The 25,443-nt window shown below is 36.8% G+C and overlaps 1 protein-coding gene across 1 annotated transcript in view; it reads right to left on the reverse strand.

Moving 5' to 3' along the window:
- Window positions 1-4,812: 4,812 nt before the first annotated feature.
- The window catches only part of TMEM178B (transmembrane protein 178B), a 163,659-nt gene continuing 143,028 nt past the window's right edge, over window positions 4,813-25,443 (reverse strand). Inside the window, exon 3 of the mRNA XM_039361749.1 lies at window positions 4,813-5,227. Within this exon, the coding sequence (XP_039217683.1) occupies window positions 5,187-5,227 (41 nt within the window). The 3' untranslated portion in view covers window positions 4,813-5,186. The remainder of the gene's footprint in view (window positions 5,228-25,443) is intronic.

The raw sequence follows: 25,443 nt of genomic DNA on the forward strand, positions 1-25,443 counted from the left end.
GTGACATATTAATGGTTCATTTTTTGAGATAATAAAGTAAGCACATGTAAATGGAACTGATTATCCAGCTCTTTTTTGAGACAGATTAAAAGCACAGATTCTTCTTAAATTTCATATCTACCATGCTATGAGTGGCAGAACCATGACCATTTAGCCATGCTTCTTCATAGCAGGACAGGAGAAATGTACAAGTGAATGATTTATAGCCACTGCTGCGAGTATCTCAAGGGCTAGAATAAGGACACAGCAATGATATATATGTTATGGTTGTGCAGACTCTCTCACTGTTTACATATCATAATAGCTATAAAGATGCTTGCTCAACTGGATTGATAATCAACTGGAAGAATAATAACCTTCTCTGAGTCCTTGAGAGACAACAGATTATCTCTTTCTTGAACAATATAAACAGATCACAGAATTACAACATGATGCATTTCAAGTCATTTTTCCAAACTTTATATTTTTCTACTGGGCAAATCTCTAATGTCCTTGAGCACCTTCTTAAGATTGATATAATATCCTTCTAGTTTGGGTATCTCTGGAAAGAAAGGATTAAATACATACCCAGAGACCTATATGATGTAATAAGAAGAACAGTAATCAGAATATCATAATATGATATTAGTTTAATTCTCTACTTACCGTATTTTCTGGCATGTAAGACAAGTTTCTAAACCATGCAAATCATCTCCAAAGTCGGGGGTCATCTTATACGCCGAGTCGTCTTATACGCTGGAAAATACCGTATTTTCCGGCATATAAGACGACTTTCTAACCATGCAAATCTTTTCCAAAGTTGGAGGTCGTCTTATACGCCAAGTCGTCTTATACACCAGAAAATACGGTAGCTGTTTGGTGTTTCACCCAAACTGCTGAAAATGAAGACTTTGGAAATGACCAGAGAGTACAAAGAGAAAGATGGGAAATAGAAATTGATGTTCTTGCTGGTGACAATTTGATTATATTTCTTTTGTGTTTATGAAAAACTATCATCTATACACAGTGTAGATCTTTTTGTTCCTTTTTTGGCTTCAGTAATTGTTAGTCAAGATAAGAAGAATCTTTTCCAGTTAAAGAGATGTGATGAGCTTTTTAAAATTAAATCTTTGTTCGTAGCAGATAGTATTTCATGATTCAGACAAGAAATAATCTTACACTGCAAAATTAAGACCTGGTCTTTGAATAACAAAGTGATGACTCCCTACAGAGTATATAGCACCACACGCTGCACCAGGTGAGATTTTTAACTTTTCTATTGAGAACGCCTCAATGAAATGATTAACTCAATAACAATAAAGAATACTCCTTGCAAGAGTAAAGAAAAGAAGGAAAAGGAATATTGCCTTAAATTATTGAATAGAACCCAATGCTACTTCATTGCAGTCCTGCCTGTCAGTGATTAACCTTGATAGGGTTGTGGGGCTTGTGTACTCTGAGAAAGCTGACTGGGTATGCCATACTGGACAAGCCTCATCAGGGGAGTCAGACAAAGAGTATCTCTTCCATAAAAAACATGTTGAGATGTAAATTACAGAAACCTATACAGCTCAGTAATGGAGAGACCAAACTGGCCTACAAGAAAAACCAATTGAAGAACAGAAAAGACGAAACATTACATGGCCAGTATATTAAAAGCAAGGAAAACACATAAAAACAAGATCTGGCAATGGCTAAGAGCATGAAAGTTGAAGAAAGAGACAGAGGGGCTAATTCTGACTACAATAGACCAAAAACAAATGCATACAAAGCCAGAATTGAGAAGACAGCAACAGATAGAAAGTACCATCTTTTCAATGAAGCTGAAGAAATAGTGGATCACCTGATTAGCTGCTGCAAGAAGATTACACAGCATAACAAAGTAGCAAAAATGGTATATTAGAAGATCTGCAGGAAATACCATTGCCTGCAAACAAGAATTGGTAGGACCATATAATAAAGAAAGTAGTAGAAAATGAAACTAAAGTGCTCTGGGATTTTAGAATTCAAGCAGATAGTCGCATAATACTCCAGACTGTCAACAAGAAAGGCAAAGAATTTGGATGACAGACGTGATAGTACCTGGAGACAGCAGAATAGAAGAAAAAGAACTGGAGAAGGTAATAAAATACAAAGAACTGCAAATAGAAATAGAATGACAATGGCAAAAGAAAGCAAAGGTAATACCAATAATAATGGGCACCTTAGACTGAATCTCAAAACAACTGGAGCACCATCTGAACACCATCAGCATCAACAAAATCACCATCAGTCAATTGCAAAAGACAGCTTTGCTCGGAACAGCTTACATCTTGTGAGGGTACCTTTAAGACCATTAAACATCCACATCTGCCTATCCCAGATCCTTGGGAAGGACTCTATAGATGGACAAAAAGTGCTAAATGGCTGACTATGTGATGAACAATAAGAATAATAAATTACAGCCTTTCCCCATAAGGACCATATGGACATAGATGCAAATATCCCAAATGAATATGGCATTTGTATAATTACATAGAGGCATTATTACCATATGCACTATTTCTTAGAAGTATGCCTTATGGCCATTAAGCAAAAAGCTAACATTTACTTCTTTATTTTGCAACTATGAAACCAAAGATATTTTGTTCCTATATAGGGAGGATTTTGATTTTGATTATGTTTTAACAAAGGATTAAATTCCCACTTTCCAATGGCTGCTATTCACTAAACAACCAAACCATGCTTGAAAATTGTCAGAAAATTACACTATTATTTTCATGTTTAATTGAGCCCCTAGTCTTTTGATAAGGACATCAGCATTTTCTAGGTTCCAAACTCTACCTCCATCTCCATCTCTCTCTCTCTGTGAAAGTATCTACTTCTTTCTTCTAATCTTATTATCTAAGACTGGCTTCCCCAAACCTATTTCTCCAGTTGATGATGACCACCATCACCCTTAGTTAGTATCGCTGATTTTAAGTAATGGATGACCAAGGAAAGCACCCTTGTTGTGAGGACAATATGCCAATCACATTTATACTGTACCCATCTTGGTGGCATGGTGGCACAGTGGTTAGAATGCAATACTGCAGGCTAATTCACTGCTCACTTCAGGAGTTCAGTTCTGAGTTCAATTTTGAGCAGCTCAATGTTGATTCTCAGCTTTCCATCTTTCTGAGGTCGGTAAAATGAGGAGCCAGATTGTTGGAGGCAATATGCTGACTCTGTAAACTACTTAGAGAGGGCTGTAAAGCACTGTGACGCGATATATAAGTCTAAGTGCTATTGCTATTGCTATCTTCAGGAGATCTAAACTGATATATATACCTTCCTCTTTCCCAACAGCAAAAAAAGAAAGAAAGAAGCATCAACTTCAGAGCCACAAAACAAGTTACAAACAATGGATACATTTCTGCTCAAACAAAGCCCCAAAATTTGATTTTCAGATCCTAGATGACCTGAATCTGAGTTTTTCTGCTGCCTAGGGAAGCCTCTGACTTAAGCTGCCTTTGCTCACCATATGGTTTTCTACTTTTATTTTTGAAAATCAAGGACTGTGACATTCAATCAAATGCCATATTTGTAAAGTAGAAATTAACATCTGGCTATCTCTTTCATCTCCTAAGCATTCCTTTCCTCTCAAATTAAGAGCAGCATCAAAGTTCATACTGCCTTTCTCCTTGCAGAACTGCAGCGAGGCTTCTAATTTTCCACTAATGATTTCAGGTTTTGGCAGTACTGCTGGCTATTTATATTAGCAATATATTTGTCCATCTTGACTTCACCATCAGTTTTATCAGCTAAGACTTTACAGCCTTGCTGTTACTGCCAATGGCAAAGCCTTCCAAAAATGAATTGCTAAGCAATATTTTCTACAATGCCCAATATCAGTATGACAGCTACATGAGAAACTAGTGTGTGAGCTTAGTGATATGTGATCAATTTTTTTTCTATGGTGTGCACAACTGCAAATAAGTATGGTGACTGCAGAATTATGGGACCTTTCCTTAATAGCCTGTCTGCTGCCTTGAATTAATATATTTTATCTAAGTTTATTTTAAATTCTGAATCCCAATCACAAACAACAACCTGGTAGTTTTCCATAAATCAATAAGTTCTCTTTAGGAGTTTTACCTTCTAAAAATATTTACTGTACATAATTTAATATCATACTCTCCTTGTTAAAGAGCTGACCCATTTAATTACCTGGCTCAAGTAGACCTATTTCAACAAAAAATATTGCCAAGAGTGCCCCCCAATGTACTAAAGGTCATTATAACTAATTCCTGTAATACTGGAAAGAGATGATTGGAATCCTATAGAGCAAGTCAAAGGAGAAACTTGCTTTATAATAGAAAGAAAAAGTTTATGTTCATTCACCAAACTACTATGCTCTTACCTGCTGGTGCCTTATTTCTTGTTTATGTTACCTCTGTGTCATTGAAGACAGTAGTTAACTGCAGTCCTTGAGCTGAAGCCAAAGCTCTCAGGTCAAGACTTCAAAACATTTTGGTCTGCTCAAGACTTTGTTGGTACAAGCTAATTACTGGACATTTCCTGGGTGCTGAAATCATCACTAAGATACTGTAGTTCACTATTCAGCTGTCACAGGTTATTAGAATAGCTTTTATTGCACAGATATCACATGCCATAATGAACTTTATATAAAATCAAGTATTACATAAAGGGTATCAATTACATAATGCAAAACAATGTATGTATTTTTGCATAATTTGTGGGACAGTATCATGATATATGGCTTGCCATTTGTACACTATGGAAACATATCACATGGATGCCTTTAATTGTTGCATAGAGTCCAGAGTCATGCATTTGAGATAGGTGAATAGATAGATAGATAGATAGATAGATAGATAGATAGATAGATAGATAGATAGATAGATAGATAGATAGATAGATAGATGTATCACGATGACATCTGAGGGGTGAACACTCAAGCTTCAAATGTTAGAGAGCCCTTGACAGTATGTCTTCAGTAATCTAGGTCTACCTTTTTTTCACTGCTGGCCAGAACATGTGGAATATTTTGCAAATTCCCTCCACTCCTCACCCCACTCTTTCCTGTTACCATTTATTTACTCTTATTAGCTTCCATGAACAGCTATGAATCTTTCAGTATGTCTATCTGGGGCTGCTATCTGGGGCATCTATCGAGTTCCATTTCTATGGCAACCGGTGCTTTGTCATCTTTTCTTCAAAGCTTCTTAATTAGACATCTTGCTATTTGCAGGAACATTTCTGAACCCTATAAATGATGAAAAAACAATGAACAAGATTTTTATAAGTGCTTAGGGAATTAGAAGTCTTTAACTAGTATTACTCTACTAAACAAGACCATAAAGAAACACAAAGTGTAAAATGTTGTACATATGCACATGAATTTATGTATGCATAGTTGCAGATTTCGATACTGTATAGATTTTATCCTGTTTTGATCTTAAATCTATAAATGCCTGCTTTCTTGATTTATTGAATGTTATGGTTTCAGAGACTGAGATCATTCTCCGAAGTGGTAATTCAAGCATTTAATGACCCACCATTTCACACTGAAATGGAAAATAAAAGACATGAGAAAAATCTTTTGGGAAACAAGGGAACAGAAGAAAAAAGGCCTGTGGAAGTAATCTGCAGTCCATTAATGCCAGTACATTTCAGTCTGAATGCTACTAGTCTTATCTGGTCAAAGTTGAACTGCAAAAGGTCAAGCCCACTAGGTAAAGATATTTCTTTGAATCAGTAAGCCACTGAAGATAAAGTACTGGAGACAGTGGAACGAACGTTAAGAGGCTAATAAGCTTAAAAGAAGATGGAATGACTATGACAGAAACATTTGTAGAATATATTTATAAACCAATGCCACCAGAAACTGAGTTACAAGAGACAACAGACAGCTGTCAAATAGGAAATAGAAGTCTAGTGGGGTTTATGTTTTTGCTCAAACATAAACAGTACCCTGCTGGAAGAGACACTGGTCCATCTAATCCAGCAATTTATTCTTACAACCATCAATCAACTCTACAAGGAAGCCTACCAGGCTCCCAGCAGATGGCCTTCAGAGGCAGTGGCTAGCAAACCTAATTTAGTAAATGTTGATCCCCATGACTTCCATAATTGGTCCAACTCAAGGCTGAATTATGAATGTATAAAAGTTAGGCTTCCATGTCTAACCTGAAGACAAAAAATGTAAGAGAATGTATATTATGAAAAGTTTAAAGATCTTACAAAATGCAGTAGAACTATACATGGAGGGGAAAAGTCAATGATCAGTCAAAATTTAGAACTCATAAAAGTAAAAATAGAAAATGAAATATCTGGGCTAATGTTAAATATTAAGAAAAAGGCATTGTCAGCCAGTGAATGGCAAATAACTAAAAGTGGTAGATAGTTTTGTTTGGGCTCATGTATAGACAACATGGGACAGTATGCTGGAAAAAAAAGAGGTAATTAATTCTATGCAGGAAGGCAATGTCAAATTTAGATAAGATCCTAAAGAATAAAAATATTTTGTGACAACTGGTTGTTTTCAGTGGCAACACATTGCTATGAAAATTAGCCACTGGGAAAATATAAGAGAGAGGAGAAAGATACTTTGAATTATGGATTTTGAGATGTTACTAAGAATACCATGGACTGCCAACTACTTCCAGTACTTGATATGATGCTTTGGAACATTCTAATTAATTACAGAGAATTAACTAGTCCTAGATGAAACAAGGAATGACTGCTCCCCAAAAGGGATCCAAGCAAACATGTACATATTTTGGGCATGGATTATACTTGGCATAGAAGCAGTAGTAGCAGAAGAAGAAGGGAAGGCAATGGATAACTGGATGTAGGTAATAAAGGAAGTCACAATCTTCTACTTGTGACATCATTATAACCACCACAACAATTGTATACTCATAAAGGAATTCAGATTTAAAAGAATTTGTGAAAGCTTATTTTCATGAAAAAAAATTTAGAAAAAGGAACTAAAATGACAAAAATAACATACAGTCTAATTAACTTTCATTTTTCAATGAACACTTAGTGGTACATTGACATTCACACATCATAAGCCTAATGTAGTATTTCAAAAGTTCACAAAGCAAAATTTTATGTGTTTCACACTAACTTTAAATTTCTCATGGTAAAAAACCATCTATGTGGATGGAATTGACACCAACTTAATGTCACATGATCAATCAAGTTTAAATAATATGGTGAGCTGATAATCCAATAGCTCAAACAAAAATAAAATTATAAATTTGTCAGAGACAGATTTTTATAGTAGTCTTGATATTTTAACCAGTAACAAGCTTGTCACCAGAGATTAGTGCTTGCTTTAAGATATCAAAAAGGAAGATAACCCTTCTTCTCCCCCCCCCCCAGTTTCAGGCTGAGCACAATAACTGTTGCAATCCCTGCTGTGAGGTCCAAGTCCTTTTGCAAGAGGTCTACAATTATCTTTATTGGCCAGCCATTCTGCCCAACTGCTTCCAGTACTGGCAATGTTGCTTTGAGGTACTGTATCTTAATTAGTTACTGAGAATTTATGTAGTATCCCTTATGGGTGAAGATATTTCTCATGATTTCAATTGGGCTTGGGAACCAAAATGTGCAGAGAAGAGCAACAAAGATGATTAGGGGACTGGAGACTGAAACATACAAGGAACGGTTGCTGGAATTGGGTATGTCTAGTTTAATGAAGAGAAGGACCAGGGGGGACATGATAGCAGCCTTCCAGTATCTCAGGGGCTGCCCCAAAGAAGAGGGAGTCAAGCTATTCTCCAAAGCGCCTGAAAGCAGGACAAGAAGCAACGGATAGAAACTAATCAAGGAGACAAGCAATCGAGAACTAAGGAGAAACTTCCTGACAGTGAGAACAATTAACCAGTGGAACAACCTGCCTCCAGAAACTGTGAATGCTCCAACACTGGAAGTTTTTAAAAACAGACTGGACAGCCATTTGTCTGAAATGATATAGAGTTTCCTGCCTGACCAGGGGATTGGACTAGATGACCTCCAAGATCCCTTCCAACTATTATTATTGTTGTTGTTGTTATTATTATTATTATTGATCATCGCACAGTCAGCCAGATGTTCAGACTGGATTTGGCATTTTGTCTACCTATCGAGTCCTTACCCAGGACCTGGGATAGGAAGATGTGGATGTTTGATGGTATTACAGATATCGTCGCAGGATGGAAGCAGTTCCTAGTAAGGCCGTCTTTTGCAATTGACTAATAGCGAATTTGTCAATGCCAATGGTGTTCAAGTGGTGCTCCAGTTGTTTCGGGATTGCACCCAAGGAGCCTATGACTATTGGTACTACCCTTGCTTGCTTTTGCCACAGTCTTTCTATTTCTATTTGTAGGTCTTTGTATTTTGTTATCTTCTCCAGTTCTTTCTCGTCTATTCTGCTATCTCCAGGCACTGCCACGTCCACTATCCAGACTTTTTTGTCTTTCTTATCGACAATTGTTAAGTCTGGGGTGTTATGTTGCAGGTGCTTATCTGTTTGAATTCTGAAGTCCCAGAGCAGTTTAATTTTATCATTTTCTATGACTTTCTCTATTTTATGATCCCACCAGTTCTTGCTTACAGGTAAATGATATTTCTTGCAGATCTTCCAATGCACCATTATTGCTACTTTGTCATGCCGCTGCTTGTAATCAGTCTGTGCGATCTTCTTGCAAGAGCTTACCAGGTGGTCCACTGTTTCTTCAGCTTCTTTGCATAAGCGGCACTTACTGTCTGTTCTCAATTTTGACTTTATATGCATTTGTCCTGAAGGCTTGGTCTTGTGCAGCCAGAATTAGTCCCTCGGTCTCTTTCTTTCTTTCCTGCTCTTAGCCATTGCCAGATCTTGTTATTATCTGCTTTCCCAGCTATTTTTTTTAATATACTGGCCATGTAGTGCTTTGTCTTCCCATGCTTCTATTCTGTTCTTCATTTGATCTTTCTTGTAGGCCAGTTTGGTCTCTCCAGTAGTTAGTAAGCCTTCCTGATATACTAATTTCAGTGTATCTTCCTTGCTCTTTTTTCTACCATTTTTGTTGTTATTACTAGTTCTTTCATTTCAACTTCTGTTTTATTTGCATCCACCTCTTTTAACCAAGCCACATCTATTTCTTTGGGTTATCCCATACCTGCTTCCAGAACTGCACTGTTTCTTCCTTGTTAGGTATTGATTCATTGCAGTTTCTCCATTGATGGATTGGTAGAAACGTTTCTTTTTTTTATTGAAAAGTTTTATAAAAGTTACAATATACACCTCAAACCCCACCCACCCTAAACTCCCCCTCTCCCTCCCCCACTTCCCAGAGCTGAGTACAGGGTAAGAAATATAATAATCATACTCTAACTAACATTAACCAACTATGTAAATAACCAAGTCCATAATGCGCTTTAACTCCCCTTTAACATAAAAATAAACAAATTAAAAACAAACATAATAATATAAACAAGTTAATATCCTAATTCTTGAACAATACAATATCCAAATTGTTAAACAATATTAATACTAAAAATAATAATTAAACTAATAAAAATTCCACTATAGTAAACTATTGATAATAATAATACTCTAAAATTTACTCATAAAGTAAATGGAACTTTTTAGTCCCATATTTATTCTGAATATAATCTATCCATCTTTTCCAAACCGAAATGTATCTTTCTTGTGAATGATCCTTCAAATAAGCAGAAATCTTAGCCATTTCTGCTAAATTTGAGACTTTAAGCATTCATTCTTCTATAGTAGGCAAAAAATCCTTCTTCCAATATTGCCCTACCAATAACCTTACAGCTGTTATCAAATTCAACATCAAATTAGTTTCTTTAGCATCACAATCTACAATAACACCCAATAAAAATAATTGTGGAGTAAGCTTTATCTTTCTCCTAAAAATCTTTTGAATGTTCCACCAAATCTTAATCCAAAAAGCTTTTATATTTCTGCAAGTCCACCAGATATGAAAATAAGTAGCATCCAAACTATCACATCTCCAACATTTGGGCGAAACGTTTCTGATTGGATTGAAATTGGAGTTTCTGCCTATAATTTGTAATTCGAGCTTCGTATCTACTGATTTTACTGGCTATAGCTGTTTTTGCTGCTTTATTATTTCCTGTGCTTCCTTGATCTTCCTTGTTTCTAAGTGGTAGTTTTTAATTAGGTATTCTTTGGTCTTCTTGTTCTTCAGTTTCTTTTCTTTCATCTGTTCTAGCTTGCTTGCATGTGATCTTAACTTGCTGATCTTATTTTCTAGTCTAATCTTTCAGTTTTGTGGTGCAGTGTTTGTTTGTTTTTCTTCTTTGTTGATTTTGCATCCTAGATATTCAGTTATAACTGCAGGTGTGCTGTACATTAATTGGTTTGTTTCTTGCAGTGAATTGGTGCTTATACTTGATATTGCAGTATTTGCATCTTTTAATGCTTGTGCTAGCTGTTTCTTTGGAACAAGATTCAATGCAGGCAGCCTTATTCTGTTGTTTTTGTGCTGTTCTAGATGCTCAGTTATTCTTTGTTTCAATTCTTTTATTTCTTTAGTTAGAGGGTTTTGTTCTTCCTGAGGAAAGAGATGCCTGGTTTCCAAATGAGAACAGTTGTATATCTCTGCTGGATTCCTTCACTGCCAATTCCCCCTGGCTTGCTTCTACATTCTGAAATACTTCTGGCAAGGCTTTGATTTCTTTGCCTTGGGTAAACCTTTATAGTTCGTCCAATTCTGTTTCTGTGCACACTTTATTTCATATTATAAATCGGCGTTGATCTGCTAGCCTCTGTTCTGTTATTTCTGATTCTGAGTGTTGTTCTTTCCAGAATTGGTGCATTCGTTTTAGATATCCTCTTCTTGTTGGACTTGATAACAGATCATTATTTCTTTGTTTTCAATCACTGTGTATTTGCGATAGGTAAACACCTTTTCTTCCAGTAGTTCTGCAACTGCTGGCCCTGGTTGCTCAGCCAACAGTCCTGAGTCCTGTAGCCCATTTTTCACCAGATATCCAGGAACTCCAACATTTAGCGCAGACCTTTTTAATCTGGGCAACATCCGAGCTGGTATGGCATTCTGAAATTTACATCTCACCAATTTTTTATGGGAGAGACACTCTTTGTCTGACTCCTCTGATGAGACCTGTCCAGTATGGTTGAACCTCTGGCATAGCTCTCATCTTTCTCAGAGTACACAAGCCCCACAACCACATCAAGGTATTTATTATTATTATTGATTATCGCACAGTCAGCCAGATGTTCAGACTGGATTTGGCATTTTGTCTACCTATCGAGTCTTTACCCAGGATCTGGGATAGGCAGATGTGGATGTTTGATGGTATTACAGATATCGTTGCAGGATGGAAGCAGTTCCTAGTAAAGCCTTTTGCAATTGACTAATAGCGAATTTGTCAATGCCAATGGTGTTCAAGTGGTGCTCCAGTTGTTTTGGGATTGCACCCAAGGCGCCTATGACTATTGGTACTACCCTTGCTTGCTTTTGCCACAGTATTTCTATTTCTATTTGTAGGTCTTTGTATTTTGTTATCTTCTCCAGCTCTTTCTCTTCTATTCTGCTGTCTCCAGGCACTGCCACATCCACTATCCAGACTTTTTTGTCTTTCTTATCGACAATTGTTGTTGTTGTTGTTGTTGTTGTTATTATTATTATAAAATGGATGGACTTTAAAGGAAAGAAAGGGCTTTGCGGGTAGGAAAGACCTCAATTCAAAATGATATGGATCAAGATCCAAGGATATCTCTAGCAATCAAGAATAAATCTTTGAAACATTTATGAAATAACAGATAGCAGCAGTTTAATTAAATTTTGAAAGTATTGGATGGAACATGAATGGTCAGCAGTTGTCTTGCAAAGGGACAGACCAGGCACACCTCTTCAGCAGCAGGAAGAAGATGGAGAAAGTCAATTGGGCATGGTGAGAGGTGGCAGGACTGGCAGAGAACAGGGCAGCGGGAAAGGTAGAATCGTTCTTGTCTAATGGTCAATACTGGGGCTGTTGTTACAAAGCAATGTGGTCACATAATGTTTCATCTAACAATCTCACTGCTTAGCAATGGAAATTCCAGTCCCAATTAAGGTTGTTAAACAAGAACTATCTATAAATGTAATCTAAATTAAGCTCAGCTCTATTGAAAACAGAATGCTCTGCTCTTTCACATTTGAATCACTGTATTTTGTGTTTTATTTTAATCAAGCTGAGAAACTTGTCCTTGAAATATGTATACACCAGAAGTAATTGGAATCATTCCTTCTCTTCTGGGAACCAAGGACTGGAAACCCTTAATAACTCTTTAGAAGTTTGCTACAATTCTCAGTATTCTTTGGGAGAATGCTATGGTAATGAACCTGTTATAAAATTGATATGACATTTGCAATGCACGTATGCCTAAAAATATGTAAACCAAGACAATGCCACAGGTTTCTTCTTTAACAGACTAATGTTACCTTTGCAAAAACAAAAGAGTTAGTGCTGCTTAACCAGCTAACTGTAATCTACTTTTTTGGTAGATATTGTTGCTTTCCAGAATAGATGATTAAAACTATTTTAGTAGTCATCCTAAGAGCCTGCTTAAGTTAGCAATGTCCATGTTTCTTGCTGCTTGAGCCTGGAAAAAGATGCAGCTGCCTTAATGAGTTGAAGGGAAATGCTTCCCCACTTCATGAGGCATCCTTTTCAAAGGATTTACAAAGCCTCATAGACAAACAGATAAATAAAAGTATAGGCATTCTCTCTGGCTTGGTTCACTGAACAAATAAATAAAGTTAGCTGGGTCATGTAACACTTTAATCATAAAACATGATTTACTAACACAGTAGCTATGGTTAAAAAAAATACAACCAAGCAAACTACATTATGATTTAGTAAGATGCTAAAGAATTTACCAGACTGTACCCTTTACAGGCAGTTCAACTGTTTTTTTCTGGAAAAAGAGGCAAACCACAAAACTGGAAAAGGCCTGATTCCTATCCACCCCTGGTTCTCAACAAAAGATGTAGGATTTCTGATATTGACTGTCCCCTCCTGTCTCTGGAAGCTACTTCACAAGCTGGGTTTTTTGGATCTGAAATAATTATCTTACGATGCACTGAAGAATAAGAAAGTTTTCAAGGAAAATATGTTTTTCATATCTGGTCCTGGTGTTAATTTCAGGGGAGGGCTCCCCACACCCTTAAACAGATACTAAAGACTGCACTAAAAAAATAAACTTGTATCAAATTAATATCTTTCATATTGCTTTCATTCAGAGTTTTAGGATTTGGATATAATTTCACTGTTTTTTCTAAACAAGAAAATAAGAGCTAAAGGAAGTAATACATTTTGCACCAATATAGCACTAGAAGAGAAATTGGGCAAATAAGTCAGTATTTTAAAGACAACATTGATTATGTATAATTTTCAGAAAAATTAGACAGAAAATAATCAGATTTTGATCCCTTGGGCATTATTCTTCTGCTTAGTATCTCAGCACCATATCTTTGTTGAAAACTAGAATCTTAATTTTCCTACTTAATTTTCGGTTAGCATTTTTTCTGTAAGACACAGAATATCATATAAAAGTGGTCATTTTCCTACTGAAAGATACACATAATGATTAAATACATGATGAGTGGCAAAGGTCAATATCTAAGGGTCCATCTGGTGAAAACCATGCCATATGGGAGATTTGCAACTTGGAACTGAATGCACATGAATTAACAAATGAAATGAAAGAAAATAAAATATGCTGTGTTCCAGTTATAATAATAAAAAGGGGAATAATGTAATTGATCTGAATGAAGGTGGTGTGATCTTATAGAATACAGTTGATTGATACATCAAGAGAGGTGAAGATATAGCTATATTTATGAATAAAAAAAGATAAAGGAATCCCTGTGGATTTTACTCCACTAGTCATCGCCAACTATAGGGGACAGTGTTCGTCTCCATTTCAAGCCCATTAAGCCAGCACTGTCTGAAGACATTTCTATGGTCATGTAGCCAGCATGACATCATGGAGCACTGTTACCTTCCCACTGAATTGATACCTATTTATCTACTTGCATTTGTATACTTTTAAACTGCTAAGTTGGCAGGAGCTAGGGCAAGGACAGGAAATCATCCCATAGCATAGAGCTTGGCTCTCGAACTTGAGATGCCGGCTTTCCAATGGACAAGCCCAGCATCTTAACCACTGAGCCACTGCACCCCCCCCCCCATGTTTATGAATAAAAGAGCTAAAATGTATGTCATTAAATATAAATGGGTGTTATATAAATTGTGAGTCTGGGTGTGGAAGTAGGAATCCGTAGATTATTAATATTTGCTTCATATGTTCTAGTGATTGATAGTAGTGGAAGAACCAGATATAAGCTTTGGGCAAAACTGTGCAACATTCTAAATGAATGAGATCCTAAGGGGGAGAGGAATATTGATGACATGAATAGCTGGGTGGAAACGAAACAAGAAAATAGCGACTCAGCTATTTACAGACACAAAGTGAGTAAGAATGATGAGTAACCATCTAGTTAGAAACAGATTCATTCAAATGTAAGGTTTATGGCTACTCATGGATATGTATGCAAAAGAATGAATATACATTTAAAAATATGACTGACTGTCCAACTGACTGACTGAGTGACTGATCATGATGGAAGAGGGAGAGAATTAGTAGCATATCACATTCCTTGATGAAAGTGACACAGAGGAAAAGGAATGAAGTGGACGAAATAAGAGAAGATACAACTATTAGAATTCAGATGAATCTTCCAATATAATGAATGGAAATTGGACACAAAGAAAGAAAATGAGGAAACAACATTTATAAGATAAAAAAAATCAAAGAAAGTATGAAATATATTACTGTTTCCCTGAAAATAAGATTGGGTCTTAGATTAATTTTTGCTTATTTTGCTTATTTTCCGGTTAGGGCTTATATTCTGGGAAATATGGTACTAAATGTGTCCATCTGGCTGACGATCTTAACTGGGGCTTATATTTGGGATGGGGGCTTATATTATGACCATCCTGAAAAATCATGCTAGGGCATATTTTCCAGTTGGGTCTTATTTTTGGAGAAACATGGTATATAATGTATGTCTAGATAAAAAGAAATTCCAAAAGAACATGTCGAAGAGATGATGAATAATTAAGAATAAAAGAAACAGAAAAAATACTGAACAATTAGAATTCCAGAACTTTGTTCTGGAAATGAATGAAAGAGGATTTAAAAGGAGAATGAATAAAATTGGATGAATAAAATTAAAAATAAAATTGATGAAATTATTTGGGATGAATGGAATGAATGAATTCCATTATTCCATCATGCAATTTAGAGTTCTGTTTGGGAATGATAGTGACATGTCAAATAGGTGAACTGAAGTAAATACTTCTTTAGTTCCCCAGGGGGAAAAAAGTGAATGAACTTCTAAGTATATGAGAATACTGTGAAAAATAGTAAGGCATCTGTGGATGTTATTACAAAATGGACATTACTGGGAAAATATTGTTGTTGTATCCTAACAGAAACAGAAAGGAAGTAACAATGAATGTAAAATTTACTGGAGTATGAGTATGATTAGCATGCCTAGGAAAGTGTGTGGATGAATTCTGAATCAAAGGATAAAAGCAGTAACAATAAACCAAATTTGGGAAGCACAGTGCAGGTTTGTTCTGGGCAGAAAGTGCGTAGACAACAATTCTGCTTTTCAGAAAGCTATGACTGTGAGAAAAAAGGTTTATTGTATCTTTGTTGTTTTTGGATAAACTGTATGCTAATAGTGGATAGACTTGAATTATGGAACATTTGCATTAATATGGAGATGAAGGTTGCTTATTAAATGCAAAGTATATGATAGAAATAATTATGTATGAAAATAAAAAGGAATGGTTAATGAATGGTTCAACAGTTTGCAGACTGTTTATATTAGGGTATGAGATGTGTCCTTGGTTGTTCAATGAATTTATGGATAAATGCATTAGGGATGCTTCTGACATTACAGGTATAGTATTTGATCATACATGTATTTTTGTATGAAGACAAAAGCAAAATAATTTGCAACACATTTTAGACAGACTAATTATGCAGTAAGTAGAATAAATCTCAACATATTTTATCTAAGAATAGAGAAAACATCTCTGATAGGGAAACAAAAGTTGATAAATTTGCTTATTTGATTGAATGTTTATTAAAGTTGGAAAAATAATAAACTGTTTACTAAAGATGGAGAAATGGATGGAGGAAATTTAAGATGTAAAAATGCTGGCAGAAATGTGATTGTAGTATGTGGATTGTTGTGGTGAATGTTTATTGAAAGAACTGAAAATAGTTATCTAAGAGAAAATGCCTCTGCCCACATAATTACATGCTAGTGAGAGTTGGATATGTTAGGTAAAATATAAAAATAAGTTGTATGCAATGGTTACTACTTAACCAAACACTTAAGAAGTATTCATGATAAAACAAGAAATATAAGATCAAGAATGAAACAGACTACCAATGAATATGTACTGAGAAAATTCTGGTTGAGTTGAGATCTTCAGAAAGGAAGAGGTGAGTCTTTTAACAGCAAGAGATGTATGAAGCATTGTATGGACATGGTAGAACCCAAGATGTTTTCAAAGACAGGTAAATATGGGGAAGCATGAATGAAGATAATGTACTTTAAATTTAGTTATGTTTCATTTTATTTTTATTTCCTGCCTTTAATTTTTCCCATAACATTGTTTTCTTCCCAAAAGAATAGCATAATTGGTTGCATTTTTCTTTCAGAACTTAACTATAAAAGCAAATAGCTAAGAGAAAACACATTTATATACATTATGCAGCCACTACAGAGATTGGACTCTAAATTTAATTGAGGGGGGAAGGAGAGACAAAGACAGCTACTATGGTTTAATCTCCATCTGTGAACCACATACTCCAACCTGAGACCCTCAAGATGCATTAGACTTGCACAGATATACCAGCTGGGGAATGTTATGAATTGCCAGCCAACATGTCCAGGTTGGGGAAAATAGATAATGCAGTCTTGATATGATGGGATTGATGGCACAGGGAATGGAAACTCTGTTGGTGTTGCAAATAGTAATCAAAAAACAACAACCAAATGTTTAATCCAAAATATGGATTTTGCAAATAGAAGTCCAAAGATTCAATTTATGGCATCACAGGACCTTCATAAAATCCTGCAGTGCTGCCTCATTATGGTGAGGAGTTGTCCTTGAGAGGGAATAAACTGGGAAGGTATATTAAAACCATATCATCCCAGCTTGATCAGCCAAAGGCATGAAAGTCACTCCAATGCTCAGTTAAAGCAAGCAGGGATTTATATTGGGCAACAGTGATATAGGAAGCTGCTGGAGATAAATGATCACTTTAGTGACAACAGCAAAGGCATCATTGTGTATGGCACACAGAAAAGGTAATGGTAAACAATTAGTATATTTTACCAAGAAATAATAATAGTTGAGAAGCCAGAGTCTTAAGGAACTTAATAAAGAATTTCAGAGAGCTGTTAAAAGAGACAAGAAAAAGCATTGCAACATCTATAAGGCCATCAAAGAGAGAAACAAACATTCAAAAACAAAAGATCTCCAACTCAGAAGAATGTTGCAGTCTTGAACTGGTATGCTACATGAAACCAATGACACATGACACATAGGAACTAATTCAAAGATGGAAGGAGTATACTGAATTTTTGTACATTAGAGATGTTGGTATTCAAGATGACTTAGAAGAGATTCTCTATAAGAATCTCTAGTACTAGAATATGAAGTTACATCAGCATTCTATTCAATTTTAAGTCAGAAGGTTATAGAAACTGATAGGCTATCTAGGAATCTAACTATGTCCTCACATCTGGAGAATAACACAATGGAAACCAATATTCCCTTTACTCTAGCAAAACAGACTGATTCCAAGTGAGCAAAGGAGTCAGAGAAGGCTATATATTCTCCCCTATTTTTTCAACCTATATGCTGAACATATATTGTGGGAAGATGGATTGTAAGATGAGTGTAGTTTTAATATTAGAGGAAAAACCATCCATAACTTACACCACACTGATTACACAACTCTGACAACTGAAAATGTAAATCAACTGCAAGCTCTAGTAATGAAAGTCAAAGAGTACAGTGAAAAAAATGTAACTAAAATTAAATATAAAGAAGACCAAATTAATGACAACAGATACAGCAATCAGCCTTAGAATTGAAAATCAAGGTACTGGAGTGAGAATAGCTTCTGTCTTTTAGGATCAATTATCAAGTAAAGGAACCAGGCAGTCAAGGAATACACTGCCAAAATTAATACAATATATATACTATAATCTTTAATAACAAGTATTTTTTAAAAAAGAAATACACTGCCAGCTAACATTTAGATGAGTAGCAATGAAGACTTTGGAAAAGATATTCAGATGCTGGAATGTATCTACACCTAAAAAGATCAGAATTGTGCAGGCAATGATTTTCCTTGTAACATTCTATGGAGCAAACACTGGACCTTGGAAAAGCAGGTAGATCGACTAGGTTGGGGACTTGCTAAGAATCAATACAAATGTGATGGTATATAACCATCAAGAGATGAAGAATCTATGCCAGCCAGAGTAGACAAACTGAGCTACAAGGACAAATTGTCTGCATATAAAGAATTTTCCTTGAATGTACACAGTTCAATCTTTTCTCTGATTTGATATAAATGTAGAGCACCTGAAGCTGACTTTCAAAGACACAATACACAATGTTGTCCTCAACCTGTCTCTGGTCCACTGCAAGGACAGCCTCCACCATACTTTTCTTGCTATGTGTCAGAAGTACTATTTTTTGAAGTCTGCTGGCACTCATGGTGCAGCACCTCTCCTCCAATACTGTATGTAATTGTTGACATATCTTTCCTTGCAGCTATCATAACTACATCCATGCCTATTTAACTTTGGATTGGGGATTGCCTGCTTCTTTTCAGAAGAAACCTCCCTGATAAAGTCTGACAGGCACATTACAGGCTTTATGCTGGCTATTTATATCCCTGAAAACACAGGTTCCTATATGGTGAGGACCAGTGCATTATAGCTCAAGAATTTCAGCTGGTGTGAGCACCTAGTGTGGTAGCTACTTTCCCCTGCTTGTCCCTACATAGAAATATGTAGTGAGGCACTGGCATTGTATCTATTTACGAAGTATTCTGTGTACTGCATAGGATACTTTCAGATGCTTCTGCCACTTGCTGCCATGATTTCTTGTTAATACTTAGCAGTTTGAGATATTGTTGTGGTGAACTAATGGATGCTCACCCTATTGTACTCTAGCTCACTGGCCTGCCTGCTGGAGATGGATGGATGGATGGATGGATGGATGGATGGATGGATGGATGGATGGATGGATGGATGGATGGATAGGTAGGTAGGTAGGTAGGTAGGTAGGTAGGTAGGTAGGTAGATAGATAGATAGATAGATAGATAGATAGATAGATAGATAGATAGATAGATAGATAGATAGATAGATAGATAGATAGATAGATAAGCAGGCTTTCAGACGACTGGTACACCTACACTGAGATCAAAGCCTCCATCCTAGGAACCTGCTGACAGTCATCCAAACCTATCAGTAGTTAAAAGGTTATCTATTTTTCCACTCACATAATTTTGCTGTCTAAATCCTTTACATGAAAACTGGGACATGACCATTGAAATAAAGACAAGGACAGAAAAAGCTCAAACAGCATTCTTCAAAATGAAAAAGGTCTTCTGCATTAGCCCAAGATTGAAAATCACGCTTGTCAGGTATTATACTTTTTCTATCCTGCTCTATGGAGTAGAGAGTTGGTCTCTGACAGAAGGCCACCTGAAGAGACTAGAAGCATTTGAAATGTGGATTTACAGGCGGCTATTACATATAAGCTGGGTTGACAAGATCAGAAATGAGGAGGTGGTAAGCCGCGTGGGGAAGCCAAGGGAAATCATCAAAACAATTGAAAAACGAAAGTTAGATTATTTTGGACATGTGATGCGACACCCAGAAAAATACAGCATACTCCATTTAATCCTCCAGGGAAAGATTGAAGGCAAACGAGGTCCAGGCAGAAGAAGAACATCATGGCTTCAAAATCTAAGGGACTGGTTTGGACAAAACTCAGCAGCACTATTTCATGTGGCTGCTGATAAAAATAGGATCGCCAACATGATTGCCAATGTCCGATAATGGATATAGCACAAGAAGAAGAAGAAATCCTTTCTTACCTAGTGATGTAGAGTAAGTATGCATGTGTCATGTGTATATGTGCTTGTATACACATATATAGAGATATTTTTTGTTCAAAGACATCCAAAATTACATCTAATTTAATCTTGATGAAGAATTCTGTCTCTTTTTATCTTCTTTTGTCACTGTAGCACTGAAACCCAACTATCCTTGGAGAGAGTGAAAGAGAGTTGAATTTTACATACTGATTTGAATGACCTAACCTTCTCTGGGTTTCCCCAGGTAGACACATTAACTAAAGGGTACATCACCTCATACATTCAAAGTTGGATATTATTTAATCAAAACTTTCAATGTGGGAAAAGTTTCAGTAAGGATAAGACTAATTGAGATGTTTCACAGAAATTACAAAGCCACAAAGAAGCAACGAGGGAGAAATACAACATCAGAAACATTTAAAAAACAAATTAGCTATCAGATGCAGCTACTGCTATCTCTCCATTAGGGAGGACTTGAAAGTGAAATTGTTTGGAAAATTACTCTGAAACTGACTAGGGGTTTCTCTCTCTCTCTCTCTCTCTCTCTCTCTCTCTCTCTCTCTGCCTCTCCCTCTCCCTCGCCCTCCCTCCCTCCCTCTCCCTCCCTTACTATCCATCTATGTCATCTGGTGTCTTGACTGACTTTATCTAAGTTTAGAACCTCAGCACTCTTGAACCTGGTTAGTATTTGGATACAAGATTTCCAGACTTTATGCTAAAATAAGAAAATGAAAAAAAAAATACTCTGAAGTAGACAAATGAAAACAACTTCTATAGTTCCACAGGAATGTATCCATAAAATCATCTGAAACTGAGCTTCAATTGAAGGAGAATTAGCCGTACATACAGATGCTTCCAAAACTTTAGAAGCTCCTGGTCAACATGTATGCTTCATTGAATCCCTAGATAAAAAGAAGCTGACTCAAACTCTATATCAGTGGTTCTCAACCTGTGGGTCGGGACCCCATTTGGGGTCGAACGACCATTTCACGGGGTCGCCAAACAACACAGTCCGCCATTTTTCCCCTCTTTTCCTTAGCTGTGCTACTCCCTTTTACTCTATTGCAGCGGTTCTCAACGTTTGTGTGACGGCGACCCCCGTCACACAAACGTTATGGGCATGCGCGGCGCGGCGCGCATGGGGGCGCCCCCCCCGCATGGCACGCATGCGTGGGGCTACGCCCGTGCGCGGCACGCATGGGGGCGGGGCCCCCGCATGCGGCGTGCATGCGCGGCGGCGCCCCCTTGCGCGTGGCGTGCATGCACGGCGCTGCCCCCCGGAGGCACGGCACCACCCCCATGTGCGGCACGCATGCGCGGCGCCGCCCCCCGGAGGCCCGCCGCCGCCCCACACGCGGCGCGCATGCGTGGCGCCGCCCCTCGGAGGCGCGCCGCCGCCCCCACGCGCGGCACACGTGCGCGGCACCGCCCCCCCGGAGGCGCAGCGCGCCCCCGGAGGCGACAAAATGGCGGATCGCCGCGTTTGGCGACCCCACAAAAGAGGTCGATCGACCCCAAATGGGGTCGCGACCCATAGGTTGAGAATCGCTGTTCTATTGGCTTTTGAAAGCCAATAGAATAGACTCTCTTGAATAGAGTCTAATTCTATTGGCTTTCAAAAGCCAATAGGAATTGTCCAGGCTGTCTCTGCCCTGCTGAGCCCGCCAAAAGTCCCATTCTGCAAACGGTGCTGCACCAGTTGAGTAGTCCTCGACTTACGACCGGTTGAGTAGTCCTCAACTTACGACCGGCTGGGGGTCGCAGCATTAAAAAGGTTGAGAACCACTGCTCTATATAATAATTTTTTTTGCAGTGATGATATTTATGTATTCTAAACTAGTTAAAAGAATATGGAAAATGCAGAAGTTTAGCCATTTGATTCACAGCTATTCTTTGGTCCCCCCCCCCCTTTTATACTATAAAATTGTTAGTAAGGCCCAAAATTGTGACTGACTTGTTAGGACTACAATTAGCTAGGAGCAGATAACTCTACAGATGATAGGGAAGACTTTGACTCTTCTATCCTCTCTGATTGTGCTTGTTGTTCTGTCAACTTCCAATTACTATGGAAAATTTAAAAAATAATATGAGGGGTTTTTTTAAAAAAACACCTCTAACTGTTTCTAATTGGCAATTTCACATATGAGATACATAGTTAATAAACAAAATTTACATGGAATTGATTTGAAAGGCCAAGAAAAATATTTGATAAAACTCGTTAGATCTGCAAGAATCCATAGATCTTTGCAAAAGACCTTCTGTAAAGTTCAGTTAGCCTTGTATTAATTAGTATGTTTCTTCCACAACAATAATCTGCAAGGAAAGTTGGCAGAAGGAATCACCACAAAAGTAACTTCTAATTGTCCAAAGTATGGAAAAGAAAACTTGGTAAGCTTGAAATGTTTTGGAATAAAGTGCTTTGTTTGGACAGATGAAGCAGAACCCAAACTGTTCAGCCATAACCATATAGAATATATTTGGAGGAAAAAAAGTGAAGTGTTTGGAGAAAAGAACATCTGGCCAAGCATTAAACATGGGGATGGCATTATGATGTGAAATTATGTAAAGGCAGAGGCACAGAAAATATTGTGTGGGTGAAAGGAAAATGGATTTAACTAAATATCAACATATCCTAAAGATTAATCTCCCATACTGGAGAAGTTGAAGCTAAAATAGGTTAGCTATTTCAGCAAGATAACAATTCAAACATACCTCAACCAAATCTAAAGAATTTAGAGAAAATAAAATTAAAGGTCTTGGAAAGGCCTTCCACGATTTTTCCCAGATTAAGAGTGAGAAAAATTCCAAAAACAATAATAGAAAGACCTTAGCTGGCTACAGGAAAGGTTTTAAGCTATACCCAAGAAAGCTTTTGCCCGAGGAAGTGATTTTAAAAAATACCAGACAAAACGATATTTAAACTTGTGCACCTGCCATTTTCGCTGCTTTCTGATTTTGGATTTGTAAACAATTGCAGATATTAAGTGCAGTATGCAGTCAAAATTTGCAGAAATCTTCACCATCAAATTGTGTAAACTTCTATTCACTTAAAGATGTATGGTTATGTAAAATTTGACAAGGGATGCCAAAGGTTTTGCCTGCAACTGAATACATATAAATTTACTGTATAGATCTAGGCCTGTGTGTGTACACCCACACACTCCTAGATCTATACAGTAAGTTTATACACACACACACACACACACACTTACACAAACTTTTTTCTTGGTCTGAATTAGGGCATATATTAATCAGACAGCTGCATCAACAGCAAAGAATAATTAGAATATTGTGAAATATTTTTTTCCAAACTTGTATCCTATTCCTAGTGGTAATAAGCATCAAGAAATTTCCTCCCCCTATTTAAGGAAACATTTATTTTGCACTTCTAAATACCCAACTCAGTGAAACTGTTGTCAGGACGCATAATTAATATATTTTGATTACCCCACATATTGGAATCCTGTCTGCATTCTCATATTTCTTGGAGTCTCCTTAGAATGAAATCATCCATCATTTTACTTACTTTTGACAGGAATCCATATGAGAAATGAGCAGGGGTTGCTTCCTGCCCACTAAGGAATTCTTTCTGAATCTGTTGATTTCAACCTGGGCTATGTGATTTGGCTGGGATTTTTTTTTTCCTCCTGCTGTTCTTTGAAGGTTGTTTAAGGACCAAGATGACTTTTGTAAGAATGGATAAGTCTGCTTAATTTAGGTTATAATTTTACTTTTCCCCGTTTGCAATAGAAATGTATAATTTTTCAGCGCATTAGCCCTAATGTAGATCAGTTGAATTTCCATCTAAATTTTATTTTACAAGGCAATTTTTCAATATTATTTACATGAATCTAGGCACAGAGTGATTCATTCATATTAGAGAATTTTGGGTGGAGGAAAAATAGTTAACCATTTCACTGCCCAATGTTTCTTTTCTCATTCCTTTGATATGAATTAAGAATTGCTGGAGGAATGTTGGTAGATATTTCAGCAGAGAGCTGGCAGATGGAAAAAGAGGGAAACATAATTCTGCCTAGAAATTATGCAATGCACATTGCCTCCTTTTAGCAGCTTTTTGAACAAGAGAGAGTAAATCCAAGACTAAAAGTCACCAATGTGTGGTTTTGTCATTCAAAAATTGTCAGTGATAGCTCATGAAATTTTGCCATGGAAAAGTGGCATTTGGGTTTGCTACTAACAATGCATAGCTTGCTGTGCAAGAAAATTTAAATATGGTCTTTCTAATAACATGAATTTATTAACATTTGAACATGTAGATTGATTTGTGTGATGTCACTGCACAGATGTAGGATATACAAAGTGTCCTTTGTAAGTACCATCTTATGAAAGTAGATGATGATCATGATGTCAATGATATTCCACATTTTAAAAATATTTTAGTCTTCAAAAGGTTGGATTAACATTGACACAAATAGTGATGTTGCTGTCACAGGATTAAGTATCCCAGAAGAAAACTTGACAGTTCGGTGAGAAAGAAACAGAGAAATACGGAGCAGAATAACTTGGAACAGGAATTGCTAGCAATGAGGCCATAAGCGAATCAGTGATGATACTTGTATCCCAGGCAGATTATGAAAAACATGAAGAGATGACTTACTGAAGAGATGACTCGAATAACAAAGAAAAATGCATGTGGTACAAAGTCCTCCATTCAAATATCTATGGAGATTCTCAGTCATCCAGCTCATGGTTGTCCCAAAGGATTTTTTTTCATAAGGCAACTGAATTTTCTTTGTTTTTTCTTGAAGATATTTCACTTCTCATCCAAAAAGTTTCCTCGGTTCTGGAGAAGCTTCTTGGATGAGAAGCAGAACATCTTCAAAGAAAAACAAAAAAAGTCCAGTTGCGTTTTGAAAAAGCACCTTCGGGTCCTCCATTCAAAATTTCAACCACCCCATTCCATGTCCTGCACTAAATATTTCATTATAATAAGTCATTATTCTACACCCCTGAACATGTTCACTACTTATACGATTATTGTGACAGTCATCCCAGAGTGTCTGGAGAAAATGGATTTCTGTAGACATATATTCTAAGAAAAGAAAACAAGGTGTTTTTAATGCAAACCAATTTTATCATTACACAAGCTTTCATGGATCATAGCCATTAAATCAATTTGGGTGAGAGATTTTGATAAGTATACAAATGTAGAGTTAGATAGGCAAAAGAAAAAAATGGGAATGGTAAGAATGGACAGTATTTTAAGTTTTGTCAGAAAATACTC

This window comes from Crotalus tigris, unplaced genomic scaffold (genome assembly GCF_016545835.1).
Source record: "Crotalus tigris isolate CLP2741 ecotype Arizona unplaced genomic scaffold, ASM1654583v1 scf7180000017588.1960692, whole genome shotgun sequence".
Lineage (NCBI taxonomy): Eukaryota > Metazoa > Chordata > Lepidosauria > Squamata > Viperidae > Crotalus > Crotalus tigris.